General features: G+C 51.8%; 1 protein-coding gene and 1 non-coding gene across 2 annotated transcripts; both read right to left on the bottom strand.

Annotated features, from left to right (window-relative positions):
- Window positions 1-12,695: 12,695 nt before the first annotated feature.
- On the bottom strand, window positions 12,696-14,849 carry PIGM (phosphatidylinositol glycan anchor biosynthesis class M). The gene has a single exon (XM_007098235.3). It carries the CDS (start codon window positions 14,750-14,752, stop codon window positions 13,490-13,492), a length of 1,263 nt encoding a protein of 420 aa, XP_007098297.2. The 5' UTR covers window positions 14,753-14,849; the 3' UTR covers window positions 12,696-13,489.
- A 1,685-nt stretch (window positions 14,850-16,534) lies between these two features.
- On the bottom strand, window positions 16,535-16,661 carry LOC122236055. Its single transcript, XR_006214261.1, has one exon. It is a non-coding gene; the product is annotated as a small nucleolar RNA SNORA43 (small nucleolar RNA).
- Window positions 16,662-23,514: the final 6,853 nt, after the last annotated feature.

Below are 23,514 nucleotides of genomic sequence, written 5' to 3'. Positions count from 1 at the left end.
TTTATCTTGAGAGACAGAGAGAGCCGGGGAGGAGCAGAGGGAGAGAGGGAGAGGGAGAATCCCAGGCAGGCTCCACGCTGCCAGACCGGAGCCCAAGGCGGGGCTTGAACTCACGAACCGTGAGATCGTGACCTGAGCCGAAACCAAGAGTCAGACGCTTAACCGACTGAGCCACCCAGGCGCCCCGGCAGGCTTCCCTTCCTACTTCAGCTTTACTTAGACTGCTTTTATTTTTTTTAATATTTTTATTTATTTTTGAGACAGAGAGAGACCGAGCACGAGCAGGGGAAGGGCAGAGAGAGAGGGAGACACAGAATCTGAAGCAGGTTCCAGGCTCTAGGCTGTCAGCACAGAGCCCGACGCGGGGGCTCGAACTCACAAACCGCGAGATCATGACCTGAGCTGAAGTCAGACGCTCAACCGACTGAGCCACCCAGGCGCCCCCACTCAGACTGCTTTTAACGTAGAGTCGTGCGCTGAACAGCGGTCAAGACGACCACTCCAGAAACATGCAAACTGCCAGAAGACGGCTTAGGCAGGCTTTCATTCCACACTCTGAGAAACTAAAATTTTATTGCAGATAATCCACAAAGTGGGTTTTCTGCATGTGGTTTATTAGAATTGCCTGTAAGTGCCTGGTTTCATCCACAGCAACTTAATACAGTTAATGGACCTTATACAAATATTTATAGGCCCAGAGAGAGATTTATTGACAGACTCGGCCTTCCTTCCAGGCCCGGTTAACAGTCAGATCCTGCCAGCCCTTCAAACACACCGAGAGGCCGGAGAGATTTTGCCAGTGACTTGGGCACGGAAAAGTGTGGGGCTGCGAAGGGTATGACGTGCCACAGATGAATCCGAGAGTGTACTCATAAATAAAATGCCAGTGCCCAAAATAAACTGAGAGGGACGTCCAGAAGCTACAAATTAAGAGCCCATGCTCTAAAAACAAAGAGGCGTTTCTCTGACCCGGCTGACCGCTTCCTGTCCCCTTTGCCTGCCACCGTCCACCTAGACTCTCCCACGGGGCAGGCACCCACCCCGTGTCTCGAGGGACATCTGGAATTTCGTGGCTGTCCTGTGACTCTCCCACCGAGACTTCTGACGTCTCAAACTTGACGTGTCCACTCAACACCCTGTCCTCACCCCTTTCCTACTCCTTCCCTCAGTCTTCCCGGCTCGGGGAAGGGGTCACATCCCCCTGGCTGCCCCGGCCAAAAGCCAGCCTTCGTTGGGGATTTCCCTTTTCCTCCACCCGACCCCAAATGCTTCAGTGAGCCCTGTCGGTTCTGTCTCCAGAACACAAAACTATGTGCCGAAGCCACCTTCTGTTCACGGTCCCGGGCTCTGCAATCCTGACTGCATTCGTCGCCTCTCATCCTCATGACCGCAATAACCTCCGGGTGGGTCTTTCTAGAACCTGCTGTCCACTGGGTTGGCAGAGGGATCTTTTTCAATGTAACTTATACGTGCTGAGATCCCTCCAATGGCTTCCTGTTGCACTTGGGAAAGCCCTGAACTTCTCACCATTGGTCCACAGGATCTACGGAGGCCCCTCCTCTGCTCCCCATTTCCTCACAAATTATTCTGGGATTCCAAGTTCATCCTACCTGAGGGCCGCTGCACTTTTCTGTTTCCTTTTCCTGAAAGTCCTTTCACCTCACTTCCACCCCATTCAATGGGAATTGGAATTTTAAAACAGTGAGGAATTAGGAATATGCGTTGAGGGCACCCACCGTGTAACCAGCAGTCAGCAGCCCTGGAGACCGGACTTCCAGTATTTTCAAGAGAGGACACCGCCTCCAAGCCACGATGGTCACGACTGCGGCCAGCAACAGCTGAGGTGGTTCCTTGACCCACGGTCTCCTCTTCTCTGGGACCCGTCCCCACACGTACCTTCTCTCTTGGAAATCTAAAACCTGGACATAAAGATCCAGAAACTGGGGGTCCCCGGAGCCAGTCACCTGCTGTGGAAGTCCCCGAGCTGTCCAATTTCTGGCACCAGGCGTCCCCATTCAGCTTTTTTCCTTGGAGTTTATGAACTTCCCAGTGCTTTTTGGAATAAGTCCTCTAGCTAAAGTTGGGTTCTGTGACTTACAACTGAAATCATCTTTGAGGAAAACAATCGAAGGACCCCATCTTAACTGCCTCGTCTGCTTCCTGGAACTCAGCCTCACGGACCCTTCTCTTTCCAGTGACTCTCGGTTACTAAGGGGTCTGTGGGATCGAGGGGCACCAGGGTGGCTCAGTCAGTTAGGTGCCTGGCTTCAGCTCAGGTCATGATCTCACAGTTCATGAGTTCGAGCCCCACATCGGGCTCTGTGCTGATAGCTCAGAGCCTGGAGCCTGCTTCCGATTCTACGTCTCTCTCTCTCTCTACCTCTCCCCTGCCTCACACTCTGTCTCTCTCTCCCTCTCAAGAATAAATAAACATTTTAAAAAGTTAAAAAAAAAAAAAAGAATCACTTCACTAGGAATAGTATTTTTGTGCCCTCCCTCTGCCCCTGTGCACACACACCACCATTAATTCCCACCGCTGTCAATGGCTCACCCGCACCCCTGTAATAATAAAGTAAAGCTGGTTCCTCCCCCCCTGGGGTTTATTATGCTGAGAAAACACACGCGCATGCATGCCTGCACACACACACACACACGCATCCGTAACAATTACAGGCAGTTACACTTATGAGTCATTTAAAGCTTCCCCATCAGAGCTCTTCCCCGGGACAAACATTTTCAAGTTTCCTAGATTACAGTTGATCTCACACAAGTGGGTTTTAAATGCTTCCCTTCGTGGGGAGGCATCCCTGGACCCTGGAGGAGATTAGGAAACTGCCAGGCCTTATCAGCAGCAGCCCTAGCAAGGTTGTCCTCGTGGGTTCTTCCCTGGGAAGATTATCACAGTGATTAATCGCGTCCACTTTTTGTTGTCAATTTCAGAAGTTGACATTTTTGGCCTTGTTCCCGGATTCCGGGGTTACTGTCAATCTGAAACCTGCGGCTTCTCATATACCGACTCTACCTTCTCATTAGGAAAGAGGTGTGAAAGCGCTGGGGGTGTCCTGGGTGCCTTCTCCCAGCTAAGGTAGAGTGCGCCGAGGAAAAGAAAAGAGAGAAGGTGGAAAGAAGAAAGACGCGGGGATGCCGTAGAGAAAGCAGCATAGACGCAGAGGCGGGTCAGGACTGGACAGAGAGGAGCCCTCATTCCCAACCAGTGCCCGGCTCAGGATTGCCCACCAGCCCCTAAGGCTTCACTTCCTGGCGGCAGCTTCCATTTTGGTTGCATATTTGCTTTTCAGTAGAGTCAACAGGGTCTGGGGCAGGGTTCTCCTGGGCGCTGGGCGCCGCTGATACTTGGGGCCACATGCACCTTTGCCAAGGGGGCCATCCTGAGTTTGTGGGTTCCTTAGCAGCACCCCTGACCTCTGCCCACTAGATGCCGGTAACGCCTCCCGCTTATGACAACTGAAAACGTACCCAGAGTCGGGGACAAAATTGCCCGGCTGAGAACCACCCAGAGAGGAAAGTTTCCCCTGGACAGATTTACGTTCCGACTCTCACTCCATCCCTTACAAGCCCATGACCTTGAAAACACCCACTGTTTATTTGAGGCTTGTCCGCAGTAACATTTCTCTCGAAAAGTTGTTTTGGGGAGTGAAACGAAGGGAGAAGCATATAGGTTCACAATAGGTTCTCAACAAATATTTGCTCCCTCCCAACTCCAGCCTCATTTACTTAACAAATATTTACTGAGTACATAGGCTGTGAGCGAAGGATATAAACACGACACAGTTCTGGTCTTCCAGGAGCTAACCCACTCGGGGACAAGAACGGGAGAAGCACACAGGCTTAGAAACAGCAGGGCTGGGGCGCCCGGGTGGCCCCGTCAGTTAAGCATCCCGCTTCGGCTCAGGTCATGATCTCACAGTTTGTGAGTTCGAGCCTCACATTGGGCTCTTTGCTGACAGGGTGCAGCCTGCTTCGGATTCTGTGTCTCCCTCTCTCTCTCTCTCTGCCCCTCCCCTGCGTGCGTGCTCTCTCTCTCTCTCTCAAAAATAAACATTTAAAAAATGAAAAAAGAGGGGCTCCTGGGTGGCTCAGTCGGTTGAGCGTCCGACTTCGGCTCAGGTCATGATCTCACGGTCCGTGAGTTCAAGCCTGTGCTGAAAGCCTGGAGCCTGTTTCAGATTCTGTGTCTCCGTCTCTCTCTGAACCTCCCCTGTTCATGCTCTCTCTCTCTGTGTCTCAAAAATCAATAAAGGTTAAAAAAAAATTTTTGTTTAAATGAAAAAAGAAAAGGAAAGAAAGAAAAGGGAAGGGAGGAGAAATAAAATGAAGGCTGGGAGAGCTGGGAGCTAGACCAGTCGGGAGCTGTTGATTCCAGACGAGCTGCGGACTCCGCAACCACAATGGCGAGGTGCCAGGAGGCCCCGGGGACATTAGAATGTGGAACCGGCAAGAGTCATCGAGGGATTAGATGAGGAGGTGGGTAGTGAGTGAAGAAGGAGGAATGGCGGGGGGAGGGCAGTGTAAGCTTCTAGCTTAGGAATCTAGCTGGATCCTGAGGGCATTTGGAAATGACAGGCCCCCAGAAACTGCTCCTTTCCTATTCCGCGCCTGGCGCCACAGGCGCTGGGCAAAAAAGCCCACTCTCCTGGCTCCCCCTTGATGGAATGGGGCCCGACTCGATTCGACCCTCCTGGGGCTGGGCGTGGCCCGCTCAGCAGCCCAGTGACAGGTGCCCCCTGTCGGGCTCCGCCCGGTTTTGGGAAGACCCCAGAAAACGAAAGCAATGGAGAAGCATCGCTGTTCCTAGGGAGCTCACAGGCCACACGCCAGAGACCCGCACATGGAGAGGCACGGGGACGGTGCGCCCCGCGCTGTGTGCCCGAGAACCGCATCAGAGAACGTCTCACAAAGAAGCTCATCTGGAAAGGGGCGGCCGTGAGAGAGACAAGGGAGAAGAGTGAATTGGCCAGAGTATCAACAGCTGCAAAGGCACGGCTGTGGGGCGCGGGGAGGTAGAAGGTGATGCTAGCCGTGCAGGCAAGGGCCAGAGCATAAAAGGCGTAGGGCACTAAGGATTATCCAGGGGGTAATGAGCCACCGGGTGATTTTACGCAGGCAAGTTTCAGACGAAGCTCCCAGAGTTTGCCCAGTATTGGAGGAAAGCAGATAAGCCAACAAATATCTCAGTGCCTCGTGTTAAAACATAAACCAAGTCATGTCAAACGTTTTAAGAGTTTGAGTAAGGGGCGCCCTGGGTGGCTCCGTCAGGTAACCGATGGACTTGGGCTCGGGTCACGATCTCGCAGTCCGTGGGTTCGAGCCCCGCGTCGGGCTCTGTGCCGACGGCTCAGAACCAGGAGCCTGCTTCGGATTCTGTGTCTCCCCCTCTCTCTGCCCCTCCCCTGCTTGCACTCTGTCTCTCTCTCCCCCACCCCCAAAATAAATAAACATTAAAAAAAAAAGATTTTGAGTAAAAAGTAATTCCAAGCGGGCAGCGTGAAACTGGCTGAGGCACGTTCTGCCAACAGGAGCCTGGGGAGAGGCGTTCACAGACAAGAGGTGGTAACAAAGCAAGGACAGTATTTGGTTGGCTATAGCTTAAGCTGTTGCATTACTTGGAGGGGTCCCTGGGTGGCTCAGTTGGTTGAGCTTCCGACTTCGGCTCAGGTCATGATCTCACTCGGGTCCCTGAGCTCGAGCCCTGCATTAGGCTCGATGCTGGCAGCGTGGAGCCGGCTTTGGATCCTCTGTCTCCCTGGCCCTCTGCCCCTCCCCCGCTCATGCTCTTTCTCCCTAAAAATAAATCTTAAAAAAAACATTTTTAAAAAGCTGTTGCGTTATTTGGGAAAGCCTACATGGCTGTTTGTGATCGGTCGTTCGTAAGTTTTGAGTTCCTAACCTTGAGGCACTGACCGGCATAGCTTGGGGTTTGCTTAGACAGGGTATTAGAGACACTACAACTGGCCTCCTTGTTTAACGAACACTCCTATGAACCAAGCTCTGCGCCAGCCTCGTCCGACGGATGGGCCAGCGAAGCGCTCCCGACAACTCTACGGGCGCTGTGCTCCAGCCAGCGTCACGTGGGGGCGTCAGCACCTTCCCAGCTGTGTCCTCTGTAAGACACGGTGAGTCTCTGGAAGCCAGGACATGTGTCGCCCTTGTACCCCCAGTCTGGCTGAGGGCCTGGCACAGAGTGGCTAACACACGTGTTGGCTGACGGCCTGAATGAATGAATGACCTACTGGGCCGCTTGTTCCTGAATGTCCTGCCTTCTAAGGTCCCGTTGGCCATCTCACCGCATCTAAAGGACGCGGGCAGCCCCGAGAAGGGGGCGACTTTGGCCCCAGGGGATCCGGGCTGTGCTGCTGTCTCATGCTAACGCTGACCTTGGGCAAAGCGCCTACGTTCTGAGTCAGGGTTCTCACTGGATTTGAAACAAATCCCAGGGTTTTCACGGGATTTGAAACAAAATCCTCGCGTCTCGAAACAGCGCGCAAAAGAACTTCATACCACTGCTCAAACCTACGTTGTATACATCGTATGTCATCCTCTCCTTTACAAATAAGCCTGTGCTCAAAAGTCAGGAAACCGTAGGCTGAGTTTAAGGCCTTGGATTACAGGCCAGCGGAAACGCCGACGTTAAAACGCCGACGTTAAAGGTGCTTGTCAACTCGCCTTCACGGTGGGCTGCTGACGACCGCAAGTGAGATCCTGGCTGTTCCTGGTGGGCTCCACTCGGTCGCACTCCCCTTCTTGCGCCTCCTTCAACACGCCAGGCTCGCCCGTACCTCAGGGCCTTTGCCCTGCTGTTCGCTCTCTCCCGGACACCTGCGTCAACAACGTCTCTTCCTCACTTCCTTCAGGCCTCTGCTCGGAAGCCGCCCCCAAGCTGCCTTCCCTGGGGGCGCCTGGGGGGCTCGGTCGGTTGAGCGACCGACTCCGGGTTTGGGCTCAGGTCATGGTCTCACGGTCCGTGAGTTCGAGCCCCGCATTGGGCTCCGTGCTGGCAGTGTGGAGCCTGCTTGGGATTCTCTTTCCCTCTCCCTCTGCCCCTCCTGTGCTCTCTCTCAAAATAAATAAACTTAAAATGAATACTTTATAGAAAAAAAAACAACAAAAAGATGCCGTCCCTCAGCGCCCCGTCTACAGGAGCACCACCTCCCCTCCTCCCTGCCGCGGCTCCCCTCTTCTTAGCCCACCTTTCTTTTCCTTCCGGTAATCCCCACAATCGTGTTTACTCCATGGCCTCCCGTGAAAACACAAGCCCCGTGGAGAGAGTGCCTCACGTAGAGCGGCCTCCCCAACACCCAGGACGGCGGCTGGCACACAGGGGACGCTCCGCGCCTCGTGCCGGGTCGTTTGCTCAATGAAGGGTGTGGGGCGCATAAGGAAGTTTTTCACTGTCATCACCTGTCATCACGTGGAATCAAGAAGGACTTGCAAAATGAAACACAGCAGAATCAGACCAGACCTGTCCTCGCCAGTAACAAGCTATTTGGCCTTGGAAAGTCACAGTTTCTGAACGTCAATGTTCTTCCCCGTAAAAGAGCAGTGATGCCCTCCACTTCCCCGTGGCACAAATCACAGGACTGCTGTGGAACTTAGCGGGGTCTCACACAGCATTTTATCAACAGGGTATGTTTCTGACTTTACCGTTAACTCTCCAGGCGCATGGACCTAGTCTTACTCGTCTATTATAGGACTCGGCACGGGCCTGGATCTATAAATAATTGTGAAAAAATAGGGAGCAAAGGTGAAAAACTTCCTTTGAGAAATGAACCGAGCTTCAAACAGTCATGCTCCAAATGATCTTTACATAGCCACTGTGTCATTTCATTTCCTATGGCAGACAAAACCATTGGCAATGTGTCTGAGCAGCTAGGAATATTCCGTCAGTCTGGGTTTTGTTTAGGATAAAGAATACAAACGCTTGTTTTTACTAAATGAATGGTTCTCCCGGGTCAGCGCGGAAAAAGTGCTTATGCCATTCTGATGCTTCGACCCAGGCAGAAGACACGCTCCCACGACAGAGCGCCGGCCCCGTGAGTGACACCTCCACACGATGGGGTCATAAGTGCCAACCGAGGGGCATGAGCCGAACCTCCACTGCTTAGTCAACTGTCAAGACGGAACCAGGCCTCTGAAAATTCTGCACGTACATTTTCACATATAACCACTGCCTTTTCAAAGAACCAGATCAACGTTACAAGGAATGAAGTCATAGTAACGGGCAGTTTAAACAATTATTTGGTATAAGTCCAGGTTATTTTCCTATATCCATTAGACCGGGATGGTGGGGTGAGGGGCCGGGGGAGGGGAGGAAGGCTTACATCTAGACTCCACATTAGCTCCTTCTTTAAATGCTTGTAAACAGATGTTAAAGCTGGGGAGGCGATGTGGAATGGCTAGCTCTGTGCCAACACCGGGATAGTAGCTCATTTAATCCTTGCAGACGATCCTGAAGATTATGGTATCGTCCTCACTTCACAGACAGAAAACTAGTCCGCGTAGGTAAAAGGACCTCGCCCAAGGTCACACACTGGAACTTGAACCTCAGCTATATGAACCTGTGTCCTCTTATGCCAAACTCTCAAGTCTTGGTCATGAGTTATAAATGCATGAATCGACGCACACGGTAGAGCGAGAGGAATCTAATCATGATCAGTTACCTTTTGGAAATTACGGTCACGTAATTTCCATAGCTTGATCTACCACAGCGGGGCTAACGCGCGGTTCTGCAAATCAGCTTTAGCCCAGGCCAGGGAGAGAAAGGGCATTATCAAGTCAGCCGTCGCAAAGAAAATAAAATCTGGTGAGAGGATTTGGATGTGGGAGGGGATTATTACATGTCTGGGATGATTAAAAAGAAGTTTGGGGCCAGCGGGAACCTCCGCACAAGTGAGAACTGGCCCTCGAGCAGATACTGCAAGTTTAGGAAGGACACACTGGCCGACGTTTGTGACAGTGCCGAGTCCTGTTTATTTTGCGGCAATCTCCATCTACCGGGCCTGCGTGCTCCGGGGAAAATCCAAAACATAACAGAATGGAAGGAGTAGGGCAGTCAGGCAAAACTCTCGTCAGATTCTAGCCCGGACACTTAGTGAGTCATCTAATCTTTGAGCCTCTTTGCTCATCTGTAAAACGGGAGTACGAATGCCAGCTCCAACTCCAACACCAAAGTGTTGCCGTGAAAATGAACCGAAGCCACGTACGGCAGAAGAGGGATCCTGAATCGGTGAATTATGAAAAGCCACAACTTAACCATCACCACGTTGTAAAATCAGTTCATCGGTTGTCGTGGGGGAGGGATGGATACAAGGAATCTAAACACGTATAATCTTTTATCTGAAAAACTTCTTAGGGATGATGCCCACCCTGGGTCTTCCTAGGAGGGAGACAGAAAGACGCGCACCAAAGAATTATTTGTCCGACTTCGATGGGAGGTAAATTCCTTTACTCCTCACTTAGTTGTAAAGACCAGGAAAAGATCCAAAATGCTTAATTACAGGTTCTCTAGCACGCTCTTCTGGAGAATCCAAGGTCTATTCTTTAAGATTAAACACAAAATAATTCGAGAAACTAGAAAACGGACAGGCTGTTAAATGATATAACATTACAGTTTTGTAAGAAAAGACTATTTCTAGGAGATGTCTAACGAATTTACCGGTGAAGTTCACTGATGTCTGCAACCTCATATGGTTCAGAAAAAAATTATATATACAAATAAATAATAAAAATAATATGTATAGGGTGCCTGGCTGGCTCAGTTATTGAGGGTCTGACTTTTTCAGCTCAGGTCACGATCCCACGGTTGTGGGACTGAGCCCCACGTCAGGCTCTACACTGAGCATAGAGCCTGCTTAAGTTTCTCTCTCTCTGCCCCTTTTTCCCGCTTGCACTCTCTCTCCTTCTTTCTCTAAAAAATAAAAATAAAAATAAGGGGCGCCTGGGTGGCTCAGTCGGCTAAGCATTTGACTTCGGCTCAGGTCATGATCTCACGGTTAAGTTCAAGCCCTACATCCAGCTCTCTGCTGTCGGCACAGAGCCCACTTCGGACCCTCTGTCTCCCTCTCTGCCACTCCCCCGCTCTCTCTCAAAAATGAGCATTAATTTAAAAACAATAATAGTAATAATTTAAAAATAGTACGTGTAAATAAAGCAAATACAGCAAAACACTAATTGTTGAACTTTGATGGTAGGTTTATGGGCCGTGTTTAAAGTGTTCATAAGAAAGCACTGGGGAACAAACAAAAACACGAGGTTGCATTTAGAGACTGTCCCATGTGAAATTTTCCATCTTTTCCCTTTTCCACCCACTGTACAGATGGTTGAGGCCGGGTGGTGGTGCAGAAAACTAACTGCAAGCCAAGTTTTATCCAACTTTTGACACAATGTTATGCCACAGAGTCATTCAGCCAAATGGTGAGAAGTCAGTAACTAAAATCTACAGTTTTAAGAGTCTTGTGTGGGGGCCGGGAGAATGTGAGCCTTTCCAATGTACCTAATCCAGGAAATTTATCTAGAGATATTTAAGGACATTTTGAAGACAGTAAGGCGACTACTGAAGAAAATAAGCCATGTGGTCTGCTGGGTTTAGAACAGATTCTCTTAAGTACGGTGCCTCATATGCTAATAATTAGCGCTTATCTATAAATGGGTACATTGATCTTAAGGTACATTGATCATTAGAACAAAAAGAATTGTGTAGGAAATAAGGCAAAGTCCTATACGATTTTAAGGTGTTCTTAAAGGACTACTAAAGACACCAAAAAGACTGCAAGTGAAAAGAAGACAAGAAGAGATTGTATAAAACCAGGAAGAAAAATGAAAAAAATGAAAACCCTCGAGACAAAATAAAATCACTTCATGAATTTATAAATGGTTTGCAGCCTACGAGCTGCAAAACAGCCTCTACATCTTTTGAGAAATGCCCACAGTTCTTCGGGAGAGAATGTCCCCCCAGGGCAGGTTCCGCACTTGAAGCTCTGTCCAAAGATCCCAGCAGAACTCCACCGACTTCTAAGAATATCAGACACTCTGAGAATGTTAAGGGAATGATCTAAGACATGGAAAACGTTTAAAGTCTTAGATTAGAGGCAACTGTCGAGGTTTCACAGTGGAAGACTGACCTATTTATGATGTGAACATCCGTGCGATGGGAGTGTTACTCAGCAACTTCCATGTAAGTACAGAGTGAGCCGCGACAAAAACAGAATATTAAAGTAAACAAATTGGGAAATTAATAAGTGAATATACTTATGACAATCTAAAAAATAGTCTGGAATACCAAAAAGACAATTATATTGGGATACTGGAATTCCATGTTTCCCACCCCTTTCCCACCAGTTCTACCAAAAAAAAATTGTTTTTTTTTTTTACATTTATTTTTATTTTTGAGAAACAGACGGAGACAAAGCGTGAGCAGGGGAGGGGCAGAGAGAGAAGGAGACACAGAATCCGAAGCAGGCTCCAGGCTCTGAGCAAGCAGTCAGCACAGAGCCTGATGCGGGGCTCAAACCCACAAACTGTGAGATCATGACCTGAGCCGAAGTCGGAAACTCAACCGACTGAACCACCCAGGTGCCTCTCTACAAAAAAAAATTTAATTATTATTACAAAAGAATGAAAAAAAAAAAAAGGATAAAAAAGTCATGGCTGGAAGGCAACTAATGAACAATCACATACGAAGAGTACTCAAGGTAAGACCTAACATGGGATATGAGACTAGATGCTCTAAGAACGGTCACCATCTCCAACAATTAATGGTCTCTGCTATTTTCACTGAACGACAACCCAGGCAAAACCACCCATTCTTTCCCTCCTTCTAATGGCAGGTCCCAAAACACATCCATCAAAGAAGTGCTCCCAGTAACAGCATTCTTGTTTATGACCAGCCCGCAGACATTACTCTCAAAGTCTCTTTTTGGCCGGAACTGATATGAAATATACTACTTCTCTAAAGTTGTGCTTCTGTGTGTGTGTGTGTTGTACTATGAAAGAACAATGTCACTTAATTACTCATCTTTTAAAACCACAAAAGCAAACTCCTACATTTTAGCTTCTTAGGGAGTCCCCAACCTAGATGGGGACTAAAAAAAATTTTAGGTTGCTTGTTTGAAACTCAGAAAACATTTTTTCCTAGAAATATGATAGTAATAAGGGAAATGGATCTGCCCAGCAAAGCCTCAGGTCCACAGTCTCTCCCTCAATTTCCTGGTCTGAAGACTAATGATGCTTCTTAATGCTTTCCAGAGCCTCCCACACAGGTCTCCATTTCCATCATAGAATTTTCTTCAGAGGGGTATTTTTAAGCTGGAAAACACTTTACTAACAATGTAATTTTTTTATCACTTAAAATCTACTACTTTGCATTTTCGCAACACAGATGACACAAGATTCACTTAAATTCCAGACGAAAAATATTTTTAAGCAATCAGAAAATTAGGGGCGCCCGGGGGGCTCAGTCAGGCTAAGTGTCCAACTTCGGCTCAGGTCATGATCTCACGGTTCATGGGTTCGAGCCCCAAGTAGGGCTCTGTGCTGACAGCTCAGAGCCTGGAGCCTGCTTCGGATTCTGTGTCTCCCTCTCTCTCTGCCCCTCCGCTGCTAGCATTCTGTCTGTCTCTCAGAAATAAATAAACATTTAAAAAAAAAAAAAGAAAACTAGAAAAAAAAGCAATCAGAAAATTAAAAACAAAGGGGTATAAAAGAACACTAAAATGTCCTTAATAGTGTGTGGACTTCAAACATCAAAAGCAAGATGCTATTTTAAAATAATGTAATGACTTCAGTTTAAAGATGGCTGAATTTTAATTTAATCCTTTCTGCATAAAACCAAATGGTAGTGTAATACCATGAGACTAAGTGCTGAAAAACTAAGTAATGAAACAGATATGTGAAACATGATTACAGTTTAAATTCTTTGGGCTCTTTTCTAAGCCCCCACTTTTAATACAGAATGAACTTTCCCAACCTAAGCACAAGAGTTAATATTTACCACTTTACATCTAAAAGCTGTACTTTAGGAACATTCCGCGAGTTTTCACAGCTTTTGGGAAAGCTTTCAAAAGAAAAAGTGGGGGGGGTTGAAAAGACAGCTTTAGAGACTGCAGCATAGTGTAGCTGGTATGAATACTGGGTTAGACCCCGGGACTGACTACATTCCTCTATTTTTCTTCCAAAACCTTTTGGCATCTGATAGTTTCATCAGCCTTTCGGTGTTGAAACAAGTAACCTTTCCTTCCCATCGTGTTCCCGATGAATGAGGCCTAAGAATTCCTAGAGGTGGACCTCAATTATTGAGTCCCCTTTATATACAAGGCAACCATTCGCTTTAATCTCCCTCGGGGCCGGGATTCATGCTCCCAACTGAACTTTCACCAGCGTGCACAGGATGTTCAAAAATGTCTCCAAAGCTCTCTTCTGGCCCGTTCGGCACCATCCGAATGTACTAGAAGTGGCAGAAGAACGGGAGCCCGAATTAGTCATATTTGATTCTCTCTGCCAGGGGTTCCTGCTTGTAATGGGAAATAATTTGAATTAGGATGGAACAGTTGATAAGAAGGAAGAACAAACCCGCTAACCAGATAAACAGAAAGGTGTTCTTTCCCTGAAACTCCAGGAGGTACGCAGGAGCCAGCCAGAGGGCCTGCCCGATGAACCACAGCATCAGGAGAACCACGGCGCGTTTCCACCGTATCCTCACCAGCGGCATCACCAGGGGCAGCAGGCAGAGGTACCAAAGAAAGTACTGGGAGGTGCAGACTTTGTTAAAAGTCACGAAGATGGCCGTGTGCAGGAAACAGCAGAAGACGAGGTCCCTGTAGTAGGCGAACGACACGGCCGACAGCAGGAGGAACTGCGGCAGGAAGGCGGCGAGGCCCAGGGAGAAGCTCCACGGGCTCTCCGCGGTCAAGTACAGCATGTAGAAGTAGGGCGAGAAGTTGTGCCGGATGTCCCGCCTCGTCAGGTGGTACAGGTAGGTGTGCTCCAGAAACTCCCAGCCGTATTTCTGGTAGAAGCCGAAGCTCAGGGCGGAAAACGTGAGCCCGGCGACGGCGACGAAGAGCAGCACGGCCCGACTGCACAGCCTCTTGAGGAATTCGTACAGGCGGGCCTGGAAGGGGCAGCGGGGCCGGCCGGGGTCGCCGCGCTCCGGGAGCAAGTGCAGGGCGATGGGCAGGATGTAGGTCACCGGGTACATCTTCATGTGCACGGCGAGGCCGTACGACACCGCGGCGCACGCCACCTGCCTCCTCGCGAGCAGGTACAGCGTCGCCAGCACCAGCGCCGCGACCATCGAGTCGGCGTTGCCGCGGCTGGACACCGCCATGGGCAGCGGGTTAAGGAGCCAGAAGACACAGTAGCCGCAAGCCCGGCGCCGGCCCAGCCCCTTGAAGAGCAGCAGGCGGTAGAGGAGGAAGGCGGTGAGCAGGTCGCAGCTGATGAACAGAAACTTCCCGAAGAGCTCGCACAGGTACACGTTGGGCGTGAGCAGCCAGCCCAGCAGCGGGGTGTAGCGGTACGTGGCCCGCAGGTACGGGGAGCGCCCCTCGGTGACGAAGCGCGCGGCGTCCGTGAACACCCGGTAGTCGACGTCCGTGTACCGCACGAGCAGCGTCCGGTCCTGGAAGACGCCGTAGAAAACCAGGGCCACCCGGGCGAGGAAGGCCACCCCGAAGACGCCGGCGGGCGGCACCCGCAGGCCCAGGAACCACTCTCCCCAGGGCTTGGCGGGGGCCATGACCGCGCGGCGCCTCAGCCGCTCAGCCCCAGCGCCGAGCTGCCTTCGAACGCCCGCCCTTCGCTCGCGGGCGCATCTCCCACCGCCGGCCGCCAACCGAAACCTCGGCCGGGCGGTCGCTTCCGGCAGGAGGCCCCGCCCCCGCCCCGCTTCCGGTCGGAGGCGCCGCGCCGCGCTCTCAGTGGCCCGGCCGAGCGTGCCTTCCTCCGGATTGGCTGTGTCGCTGCCGCGCCTTCCCTCGGCGGGGGCGGGACCTCCGGTCCTTGAGGGAGGCGTGGTGCCCTGGCTCACGGAGGGCGGCCGGCGTGGTCCCGGAGTCGCGGCGGCTTAGCTCTGCGCGTGCCGCCTGTTCCCCCGCCGCATCTCCGGTCAGCGGAGACGGAGCCTGGGACGGGACGAACTTCGGGCCGCGTCCCCCGGGCCGGAGACCCGCGGATGAAGGGAAGATGACCCGCGATCGCTTGTTGGGCGTCCCTCCGCCAGCCCGCCGGGAACCGGGGCGTGTGGGCCGGGCCCAGCGTGCGTGCCCCGTGAGTACTCGGGAAGCGCCTATATGTTGAAACTATGCCTCGTGTGCCCGGACTGGAACCGAACTGGACGGCTGCTGTTTTGTCCGGCAGCCCTGGGTGGGAGGGAGCGGGGAAGGTGTCCCCGGGTCTCGCCGCTGCGGAGTTGGCCCTTCCTTGTGTCAAGGTGGCCTTCCCGTCCCCAGCCAGCAATTCGACCCTTCCGGCCTTAAAAAGCACGTCCTGGCTCTCAGATTATGGTTTCATCCGCAGTGTGATGTAGTTGCCTCCTTTCCGCCGAGGGTGGACGGATTGGGGTGCAGGGGCCTCTAAGCTCTAGGTGGTTCCCGCACGAGACCCTGCCTGCTACCTAAGCCCTGGCCGGTGCCTGCCATCCCGGTGCTCCGGCCCTCTCTTACGGAATGACCAGTCTCTGTTACAGCATTTGTCGCACTGCCTTGTGATACCCGATTTTTTGTTCCTCTCGCTTCCCTCGTTTTCCGTCGGGCCGCCTTGAGTTCTTTGAGAACAGAGACTATCTTGTTCTTTTTCTGTGCCTCAGCGCCTAACACATTAGCAGGCTGGTAGTAGGCATTCTGTACAAGTTGAATTGATTTTGGACGTTCCTCTTTTTTTTTTTTTTAAATCTAAATTTTTTATTTTTTTAGCCGTCGTCACACCCGCTACCCGCAGTGGGGTTACCAAAACCAACCCCTCTCCACTCTCCAGTGCCCTGGTTTAGAGGGCTGCTTATAGGGTTATAGTTAGCCCACTGCTGGCTGCCCGTCGCCCCATCATGTCTCCTTGGCAGGACAAAGCCAGGTGTGGCCCTCTGCTGTCTCTCTCCTTCCCAGCCTGCCTCCTGTTCAGCTAAGAGTTCTCTGTTTGTCTCAAGTGTCCTTAGAGCAGGGTGTGTGGGCACAGGGCCTGGAAGCCCCCGCAGGGAGCAACGGCAGGACCCAGGCCACTCACAGCAGCCGGGGGTACACAACACACTTGCCCAGACTTCCAGAAAGCCCTACCCCAGACAGACCTACAGAATGAGCACTTCCACGAGGGGGAGACCCTCTTCCTGGTCAGTCCCCGTTGTGCCAGAGGCCGGTCACATGCTCATCTCTATGCACATCTCCTGTAACCCTCACGACAAGTCTCCTTTTGTAGACAAAGAACCTGAAAACCAAAGCGGTTAGTGCCTTGCTCGGCGTTCCCAGCTAGAAGCCCAAAGGTAGGTCTCCTGCCACGTGCACATAAAAACTGCCTCCGCGGCAGCTGTGGGGCACGTGGGGCTACAGACCGTGCTTAGTGCTCACTGTTGTGAGCACTGAGCGTGGAAACAGCCATTTCCTCTTTGCCCCAACGTCACAGGTGCAGCAGAACAGCAGGTCCGGCACCTGCAGGGCAATCTGGATCGTCCTCTGACCAGAGTCCCTCTAGGGTGGCATCCTCTGAGGACTCCCTACTCCCAGCGCTTTTCTCTCTCTGATGTCCTTCACCTGTCTCAGCTTCCGCCCCCTTCCTCCCCGCCCCCCCCTCCCCCGACCGTGCTCCCCTGAATTTCTCACCAAGGACTCCAGCCCGTTAGCTCTTTCCCTTCTTGGACACTCACTGCACTTGGTCTGCAGAACCACAGGATGTCCTCATGTATTTCAGGTTCTATTCGTAAGCTTTCAATGAGATTGTTGGGTTTCTGAGGTTAGGGATGATACCTTATCCTTAGTTTCTTTTCAGTCACTCATAATTGACTGCCATGTTAGGCGCATTAGAAATGTCGGGCAGATATTGACTTACAGGTTTTACAGAGTAGGTGAGTCCATTCAGCCTCAGCGTGCAGCTCCCAGGACTGCTCTCCCTTGCCCCGTTCATCCGTCACGCAATGTACATTTATCCTTTGGATGAACCGTGTTAATCGTGGACACTCCATATTTATATCCCGATACCTTTTTCTCCTTTTGTGTGCCTCGGTGTAACGACGTGCCTTATGTGGATAGTTCCTTTTAACCGTCGTTTTGGTACCGTGGCTGCGTCTATAGTGACAGCGCATTGCCCTGCTGGTGATGGTGGTGATGATGACTTCAAACAGCCGGCTTTGTTGAGGCCTTGTTTGCAGTGTGTCAGGCATCGTGCTCGACACTTACCACGCAAGGTGGATACCCTGCCTTCCCAAATGAAGAAAGCAGGACTCAACGAAGGTCAAGTAATTTTTTTCCTAAGTCACATCATGACCTAAAGGCAGAGCTGGAAAGCAAAAGCAATTCTATCTGGCTCAGATCTTTTTTTTTTTTTTTAATTTTTTTTTTTTTTTATGTTTATTGATTCTTGAGAGAGAGAGAGATTGAGCAGGGAGGGGCAGAGCCAGAGAGGGACACAGAATCCGAAGCAGGCTCCAGGCTCTGCACTGTCAGCACAGAGCCCGATGTGGGGCTCCAACTCCCGAGCCGTGAGATCATGACCTGAGCCAAAGTCGGACGCTGAACCGACTGAGCCACCCAGGCTCCCCGGCTCAGATCATTTCTAACTACCGTGTGGCTAACCTGCAAATAAAATGTTGCTGGTGAACTCTGATCTCCCTCTCTGCCTCCTCTCATTGATCTCTTGCTCTCATTACCTTTCCAGATCTACTCTCCATCTTTTCTGCCCTGTTCTGGGCAGCGTCACGCGGCCTCCCCTGCCCTCTGGCTCCCCATCAGAATAGGCCAGTGGGGGGGACTAGCAGATCTTTGGCAGTGGCTGAGTTCGGCTGCCTGAGACCCTGACTTCCACTGGAGCTACTCCAGCCCCCTCCCTTTGGCTCCAACTCTCACCAGGTTCCAGTAACCTTCCGGGCAGGTTTAAGACTGCTAAAGGCTTCCTGCTGTCGGGAGTCCCTGGGTGCCTCACCAGCCCTTGTTGGTTTATTAGCCCTGCCCACACCTTTGTAAAAATCCCTTCACTGAGTCCTCTCCATATTAGCCCTTGGAGTGCACCATCTGGCTTCTGCTGGAATACTGACCGATTCAGTCACTCTTTTGCATGGATCTTGCTTATATCTCCCGCTTTGTCATTTCTTTTCGATCGATTCCTAATTCTTTTCAGGCTCAGCATCCTGTACCTTAGTCCAGACCTCCAACAACTCCATTTAATCATACGTCCTGACCACCTACACTACACGAGGGTCTGTGGTGCTTACCTCCCCCGCCCCGCCCCTCCCCCCAAGCTTTTGTAGGTCTTTTAACTGGTTTAGTGTCTCCTGTCTCTCAATCCTGCTGCTAGGCTGATAGCCATAAACAGCCCTTTAATTAGATCCTTTCCTTCCTCAAACATTTTCAATGGCTCCCAACTGCCTACAGAAAAAAATAATGGGCCATTTAACGTGCCATTCAGTCCCTCCATTACCCTACCTTTGCCATCTATTCACCTATAAAGCCCTCTGTTGCGGCTTTATCACCCATCCCTTACTTAAGCCTTGTGCTTTCTTCCTGCCATGCTTTTGCTCATGCTGTACCATCTACAAAGGGCCGAATTTCTTTTCACTTCCTTACCTACTGTTGGTCCTTGGATGCCGGATTCCAACCTCTACTCCTATGTCAACTCGCCCTAGACCTTAACTAGTGGGAATGATCTCTCGTTGCAGAACAGTAGAGTTTAGTGTCTGTTCTGTTTTTTGTTTTTAATCAGTTAATTGCGTCATGCCTTAGGAAATCTGCTACCTAAGTCTTCCGTGGGTGTTTAACAGACGTATGAGCTCCACTGTATACTAGCGGTGTGAACTCCAGGCAAGTTCCTTCCCTCCCTCTTCCCTTCTTGAGTAGCATACATGCAGGTCCTGGGCTAAGTGCCAGCCGTGCCCGTGACCAAACCCCGACATGAGTCCCATTCACATGGCACTTAAAGTCTGGTGAGCAAGACCGACATCAGTGAGATCCATTCACAAGTGAAGTTGCCACCCTGATAAGTGCTATGAAAGGGGTGTATGTGGCGAAGCCATAGCTTTTTTTTTTTTTTTTTTTTTTTTTAATGTTTATTTGTTTCTGAGACAGAGAGAGACAGAGCATGAGCAAGGGAGGGGCGGAGAGACAGAGGGAGACACAGAATCCGAAGCAGGCTGCAGGCCCCGAGCTGTCCGCACAGAGCCCGACGCAGGCCTCGAACTCACACACCGCGGGATCATGACCTGAGCTGAAGTCGGACGCTCAACCGACTGAGCCACCCGGGCGCCCCAAGCCATAGGTTTTAACAGGCGTTTTGGTCTGAGAAGGGCGTCGTAAGAGTTAGCAAGGCTTGGGGTTGGCGGACAGGAGGGAGTTGCGCAGGAGAGCAGAGCAAAGCCCAGTGAGGCCGTCCATCCCTCATGGCAGGTGTCATGTCTTCTATCCCTGTTCCTCGAACGGTACTCTTACCATCCACATAAGAGGAACTCAGCATTTGCTGATGTTTCTTGAACGTTCCATCAAATGTGTTCTAGCCAGACCTCGTAGATTGTTATCCTCCCTTGCCTGGTGCTTGTCCCTGTGAAGTATTGTTGTCCCCCGAGGTCTCACTCTCTAGCACGTGTTGTAAATGGCATACCTGGTCCTTAGCGGATGCCACCTGCCATTGGCCTCGGTGCCCGTGACTTGTGGCTCTGTCTTGTTTTCCACACAAGTTTGCAAGTTTCTTCAAAGTTTGAGGGACTGGATGTTTCCTACATCCTCTGTCTCCCGTGTCTTACGACTGGCTCGTCCCTAAACTAGTGTTGCGGAAAATGTCACGGGTAAAACATCTGTTGATGATGATACGAGACCCGTATTCTCCCTCCTCCTCCCTCTGTCCTTCCATTTCTAGGGAACAGGAGTCAGTGAGTCCGGGATGTGTTACTTCTTGTCAGAGAGGGTTCGGGACCGGGGACCGACAACCAGATCTTTTTCGGGTGAGTGCTGGGTAAGCGTAGAAGAGAAACTCATTTCTCTGAATGTCGGGACAAGATGCCCCACAGTTAAATGAACGGGCTTGGAGAGCCTCGAGGATGTGTAAGGAGTGCGCGCACACGGTAGCATGGAAGGGAAATCGGGCTCGTGAATCACCGGCTGGAAGGGCACAGTGCCCGGGACCCAAAGCACCTGGGCTTTCCCAGATTGAGCTGAGCCAATATCCAGATTTCTGGGTCTTTAAAAAAAAACCAAAGTCGAGTGTGAAAGGGATTTGCTAAACTAAAGGCCCCCGAGGTTGATGAGGTTGATGAAGGGAGATCCCAGAAGGAGGGAGGGCAGTGGGAAAGGGGAGGGGCCTGGCCACATGCTCCCTTCTTCTGTCCCCGCCTCACTCCACCCTCCCTTCCCTCAGGCCTGTGAGTTCGGCCCATACTAGGATTGGCTTCGACTTAGAGCAGAGATTCGTCCCATTTTGTTTAGCAGCATGTTGTGAACAGACTAAAATAAAATAAACCAAAGAAGCTCACGTCTTTTTTAACCAGGTAAAAAGAGCTGGTTTCGTCTGAATGCGGGGAACGGAAAAGCCGTCCCTGGACACGTGTGCTTCGGCAGAACCGGCCGATCCGAAGCCCACGGGCCGTGCGGACGCTACAGCCCGGGCGGTGGGTTTTCTTACAGAGACACTAGGTTAACCGGCGCGGGGAGGACCCGGTAGCAGCCGAGGGGAGGGGGCAGCGTCCCCGACTTGCAGCGGTGTGAGAACTGCCTGCCCTTCCCTGCTGGGGCCTCACAGGGAAATCTTTGCAAGGTCTTAGCTGGCAGGGGTGGGCCGTGGCTAACGAGGTGAAGCACAGAGTCAGGATTTCAGAAGCCTCCCGTGGGGCGGGTGGCCCCATTCCCCGTTTTCATCCCGCCCTCCCCGGTGCCCGGTGCCGGTAGTAGGACTCCCGGCATAGACAGTGTTGGGGCCGGATGCAGCCAGGGCGAGGGCTGGGGCTCTGCCTCGGGGCTCGTCCGCAGCCTGACATCTGTGCAGTCCCAGCAGCGTTTGGGGTCTAGGGTGGGGACGTCCCCATCCGTGCCTCCCACCCCCCCGGGGGGTCAGCTTCTGGTGTGACAGCCCCCCCACCCCGCCCGCGCGCCACGGGGCTGGGACTGCAGTCCCCCCCCCCCCTCCACCCCTGTAGAAGAAGGAAATACAGCGGACTTCAAGACCAGGAAACAGAAGGTGCTTTTTATTTTAAAACCAAAAAAAAAAAAGTGCTACAGTGACAGGACACTGCTGGGGCGGAGCGCGCAGCGTTAAGTGGACTCTAGATGCCCGTGGCCCAAGCGTCCTCCCCCCGTGTCCTCCTGTCCCCCTCCTCCCGGGCCTCAGCACGTAGGGGTTGTCAGCAGCCTCATGGACGTCTGAAGAGCGGCTTCCACGCCTCCCTCTCCCGTCCTCAAACCTGAAAGCCTCATCAGCTGTCTCCGCATGGAGACCAGGATCACTGGGCAGAAGTCTGGAAATCTGGGGAGCCCTCCCCCCGAACCAGAGCAACAGAACTGCCCCCATGCTAAGATCTCCTTTCTGTACATTCAGTATATTTGGTCCTATAAACATCTATATACATACATCTGTCTACATATATATATTATCTCTGTCGCTTTCTCCTTAGGTAAACCTTCCATTTGTACCATGTGCTACTTCCCAAGCCTCCGCCTACGACTCGTCCGCTAGTCCAAGGGAGACTCCGGCTTCGTGATTTCACCAGGTCCCTCAGCACCACCCTCTGTCTTCGTCACACCCTGAGTACCCTCCCTGTCTCTTGTTTGCCCGTCTGGAATCTCCCGGTTAACATGGGTGCCCAGTGCTCTCCTGACATCCCAAGTCCATGGTTGCTGTGGTCAGGGGACCCACTGCTCACCAGACGTGGCTGCTTATAAAGCTTGTCCGACAGCCGGAGAAAGGATTTCAGCTCCGAGGAAGAGGGGGTGATACAAAGAGCCGGTTAGGGTGGGGGGGGGAAGCGTTGTCCTCCAGGGAGGCTTATGGCAGAGGAAGCCAGGTTGTGTTAAAAGGACAGTATGATTTAAAGTGCAGCTTAGAGCAAAGTCTGGGGTCTGGGAGGAGAATCAAAAAGGTTAAGGCAGAAAATGTCCTTATTTTGTTATGCAAGAATCTGAGTCTGGGGGCCTAGAATAGACAGCGGGGCACTCGGGAGAGAGGATTTCCCTCAGGAGGGACACAGCCGTGCACAGAAGAAACTAGCACAGGATGGCTTGCTGATGGAGAAGGTACACGCACACACACACGCACACACTCCAGTATTTTGGGCCCTTACACACAGAAAGAAATCAGGTAAGTCTAACGTTGAATAAAGTCGAGAGCCCAGAAACTGGCTCTTTGCCTTCTGTTCTCTGTATCAGATTTTCAAGTTTTTCTGGTTCTCGTTTTCTTGAGAGCTAGGGAGCGTTGGTGGGGTTTACGGTCAGGGAAGAACGAAGGGTCTTCAGTTTCAAAACGGAGTTGAGTTCAAGGAGAGCTGCGTAGAAGGGGGCCTGGTGCAGTCGCGTGAGCTGTGACCACAGGTCCAGCCTCAGAACCGTGCGTTTCTCCGAAGCTCGGCACGCAGACGCGTGTCCACGGCCTGTGCGAGTGTTGGAGCTCATCACGGTTGGCTGAGTCCACTTTAAACTGCCACTGCATTCGCACAAGGACTCTCTGCCAAGCCACTGTGGGGGCACGGGGGCAGTTCCTTGGCACCTACGTGAGACCAGGAGGCACTCTTGGGGTTTGGGGCTTTAGAGAATGTTCTGGTGCCCAAACGCCCTTCTTGGCCCCTCCCACAGTCCCCACCAGGGAACAAGGACTGGCCTGAGGTTGATCTAAAGCGTACCCTTTAACTTCTTCCTCTTCACGGCAGAGGGGAGTGGAGATGGGACCCGTGCCCACTTTGCCCAAGTCTCGGGAATGGCTCAGGGAGACCCCGGTGGTTGGGTCAGGAAGTATAGTCTCCCTCCCTCCCAGCACTGCCTAGTGAAACAGCTGACACCTCAGAAGGGTGACAGGGAGAATGGTGTCCGCCAGCCAGAGTTCTGCCCCAGCCCAAACCCTCATAAAGCACCCCCAATTCCCAGAGGCTCCACACAGCAGTCTGGAGGTCTGAGAATGTACTCATCCTGCATGGTAGGGTTAATGTCGCTTTCCTTGGGAATCTGTGCCCTGTAAGTACCTGGAGCACCATTTCCAGACCTTTCCGTGGGGGTTGGGAACATACCGGCAAGGGCCATCCCATCCACGGGTCACAGGAGACAGATCCCCCCCCCTCCTGTCTGGAGGATAGGGTCAGGGCTTTGGACGAGGGCTCTGCATTCGTCACTCCAC

The sequence above is a fragment of the Panthera tigris genome, chromosome F3, assembly GCF_018350195.1.
Source record: "Panthera tigris isolate Pti1 chromosome F3, P.tigris_Pti1_mat1.1, whole genome shotgun sequence".
Classification (NCBI taxonomy): Eukaryota; Metazoa; Chordata; class Mammalia; order Carnivora; family Felidae; genus Panthera; species Panthera tigris.
Note: the sequence above shows the minus strand (reverse complement) of the source record. Positions and strands in the feature narration are given on the sequence as shown.

Excerpts from the sequence above, each read along its gene's own strand:
- PIGM (XM_007098235.3), bottom strand. The coding sequence starts at position 14,752 with ATGGCCCCCGCCAAGCCCTGGGGAGAGTGGTTCCTGGGCCTGCGGGTG.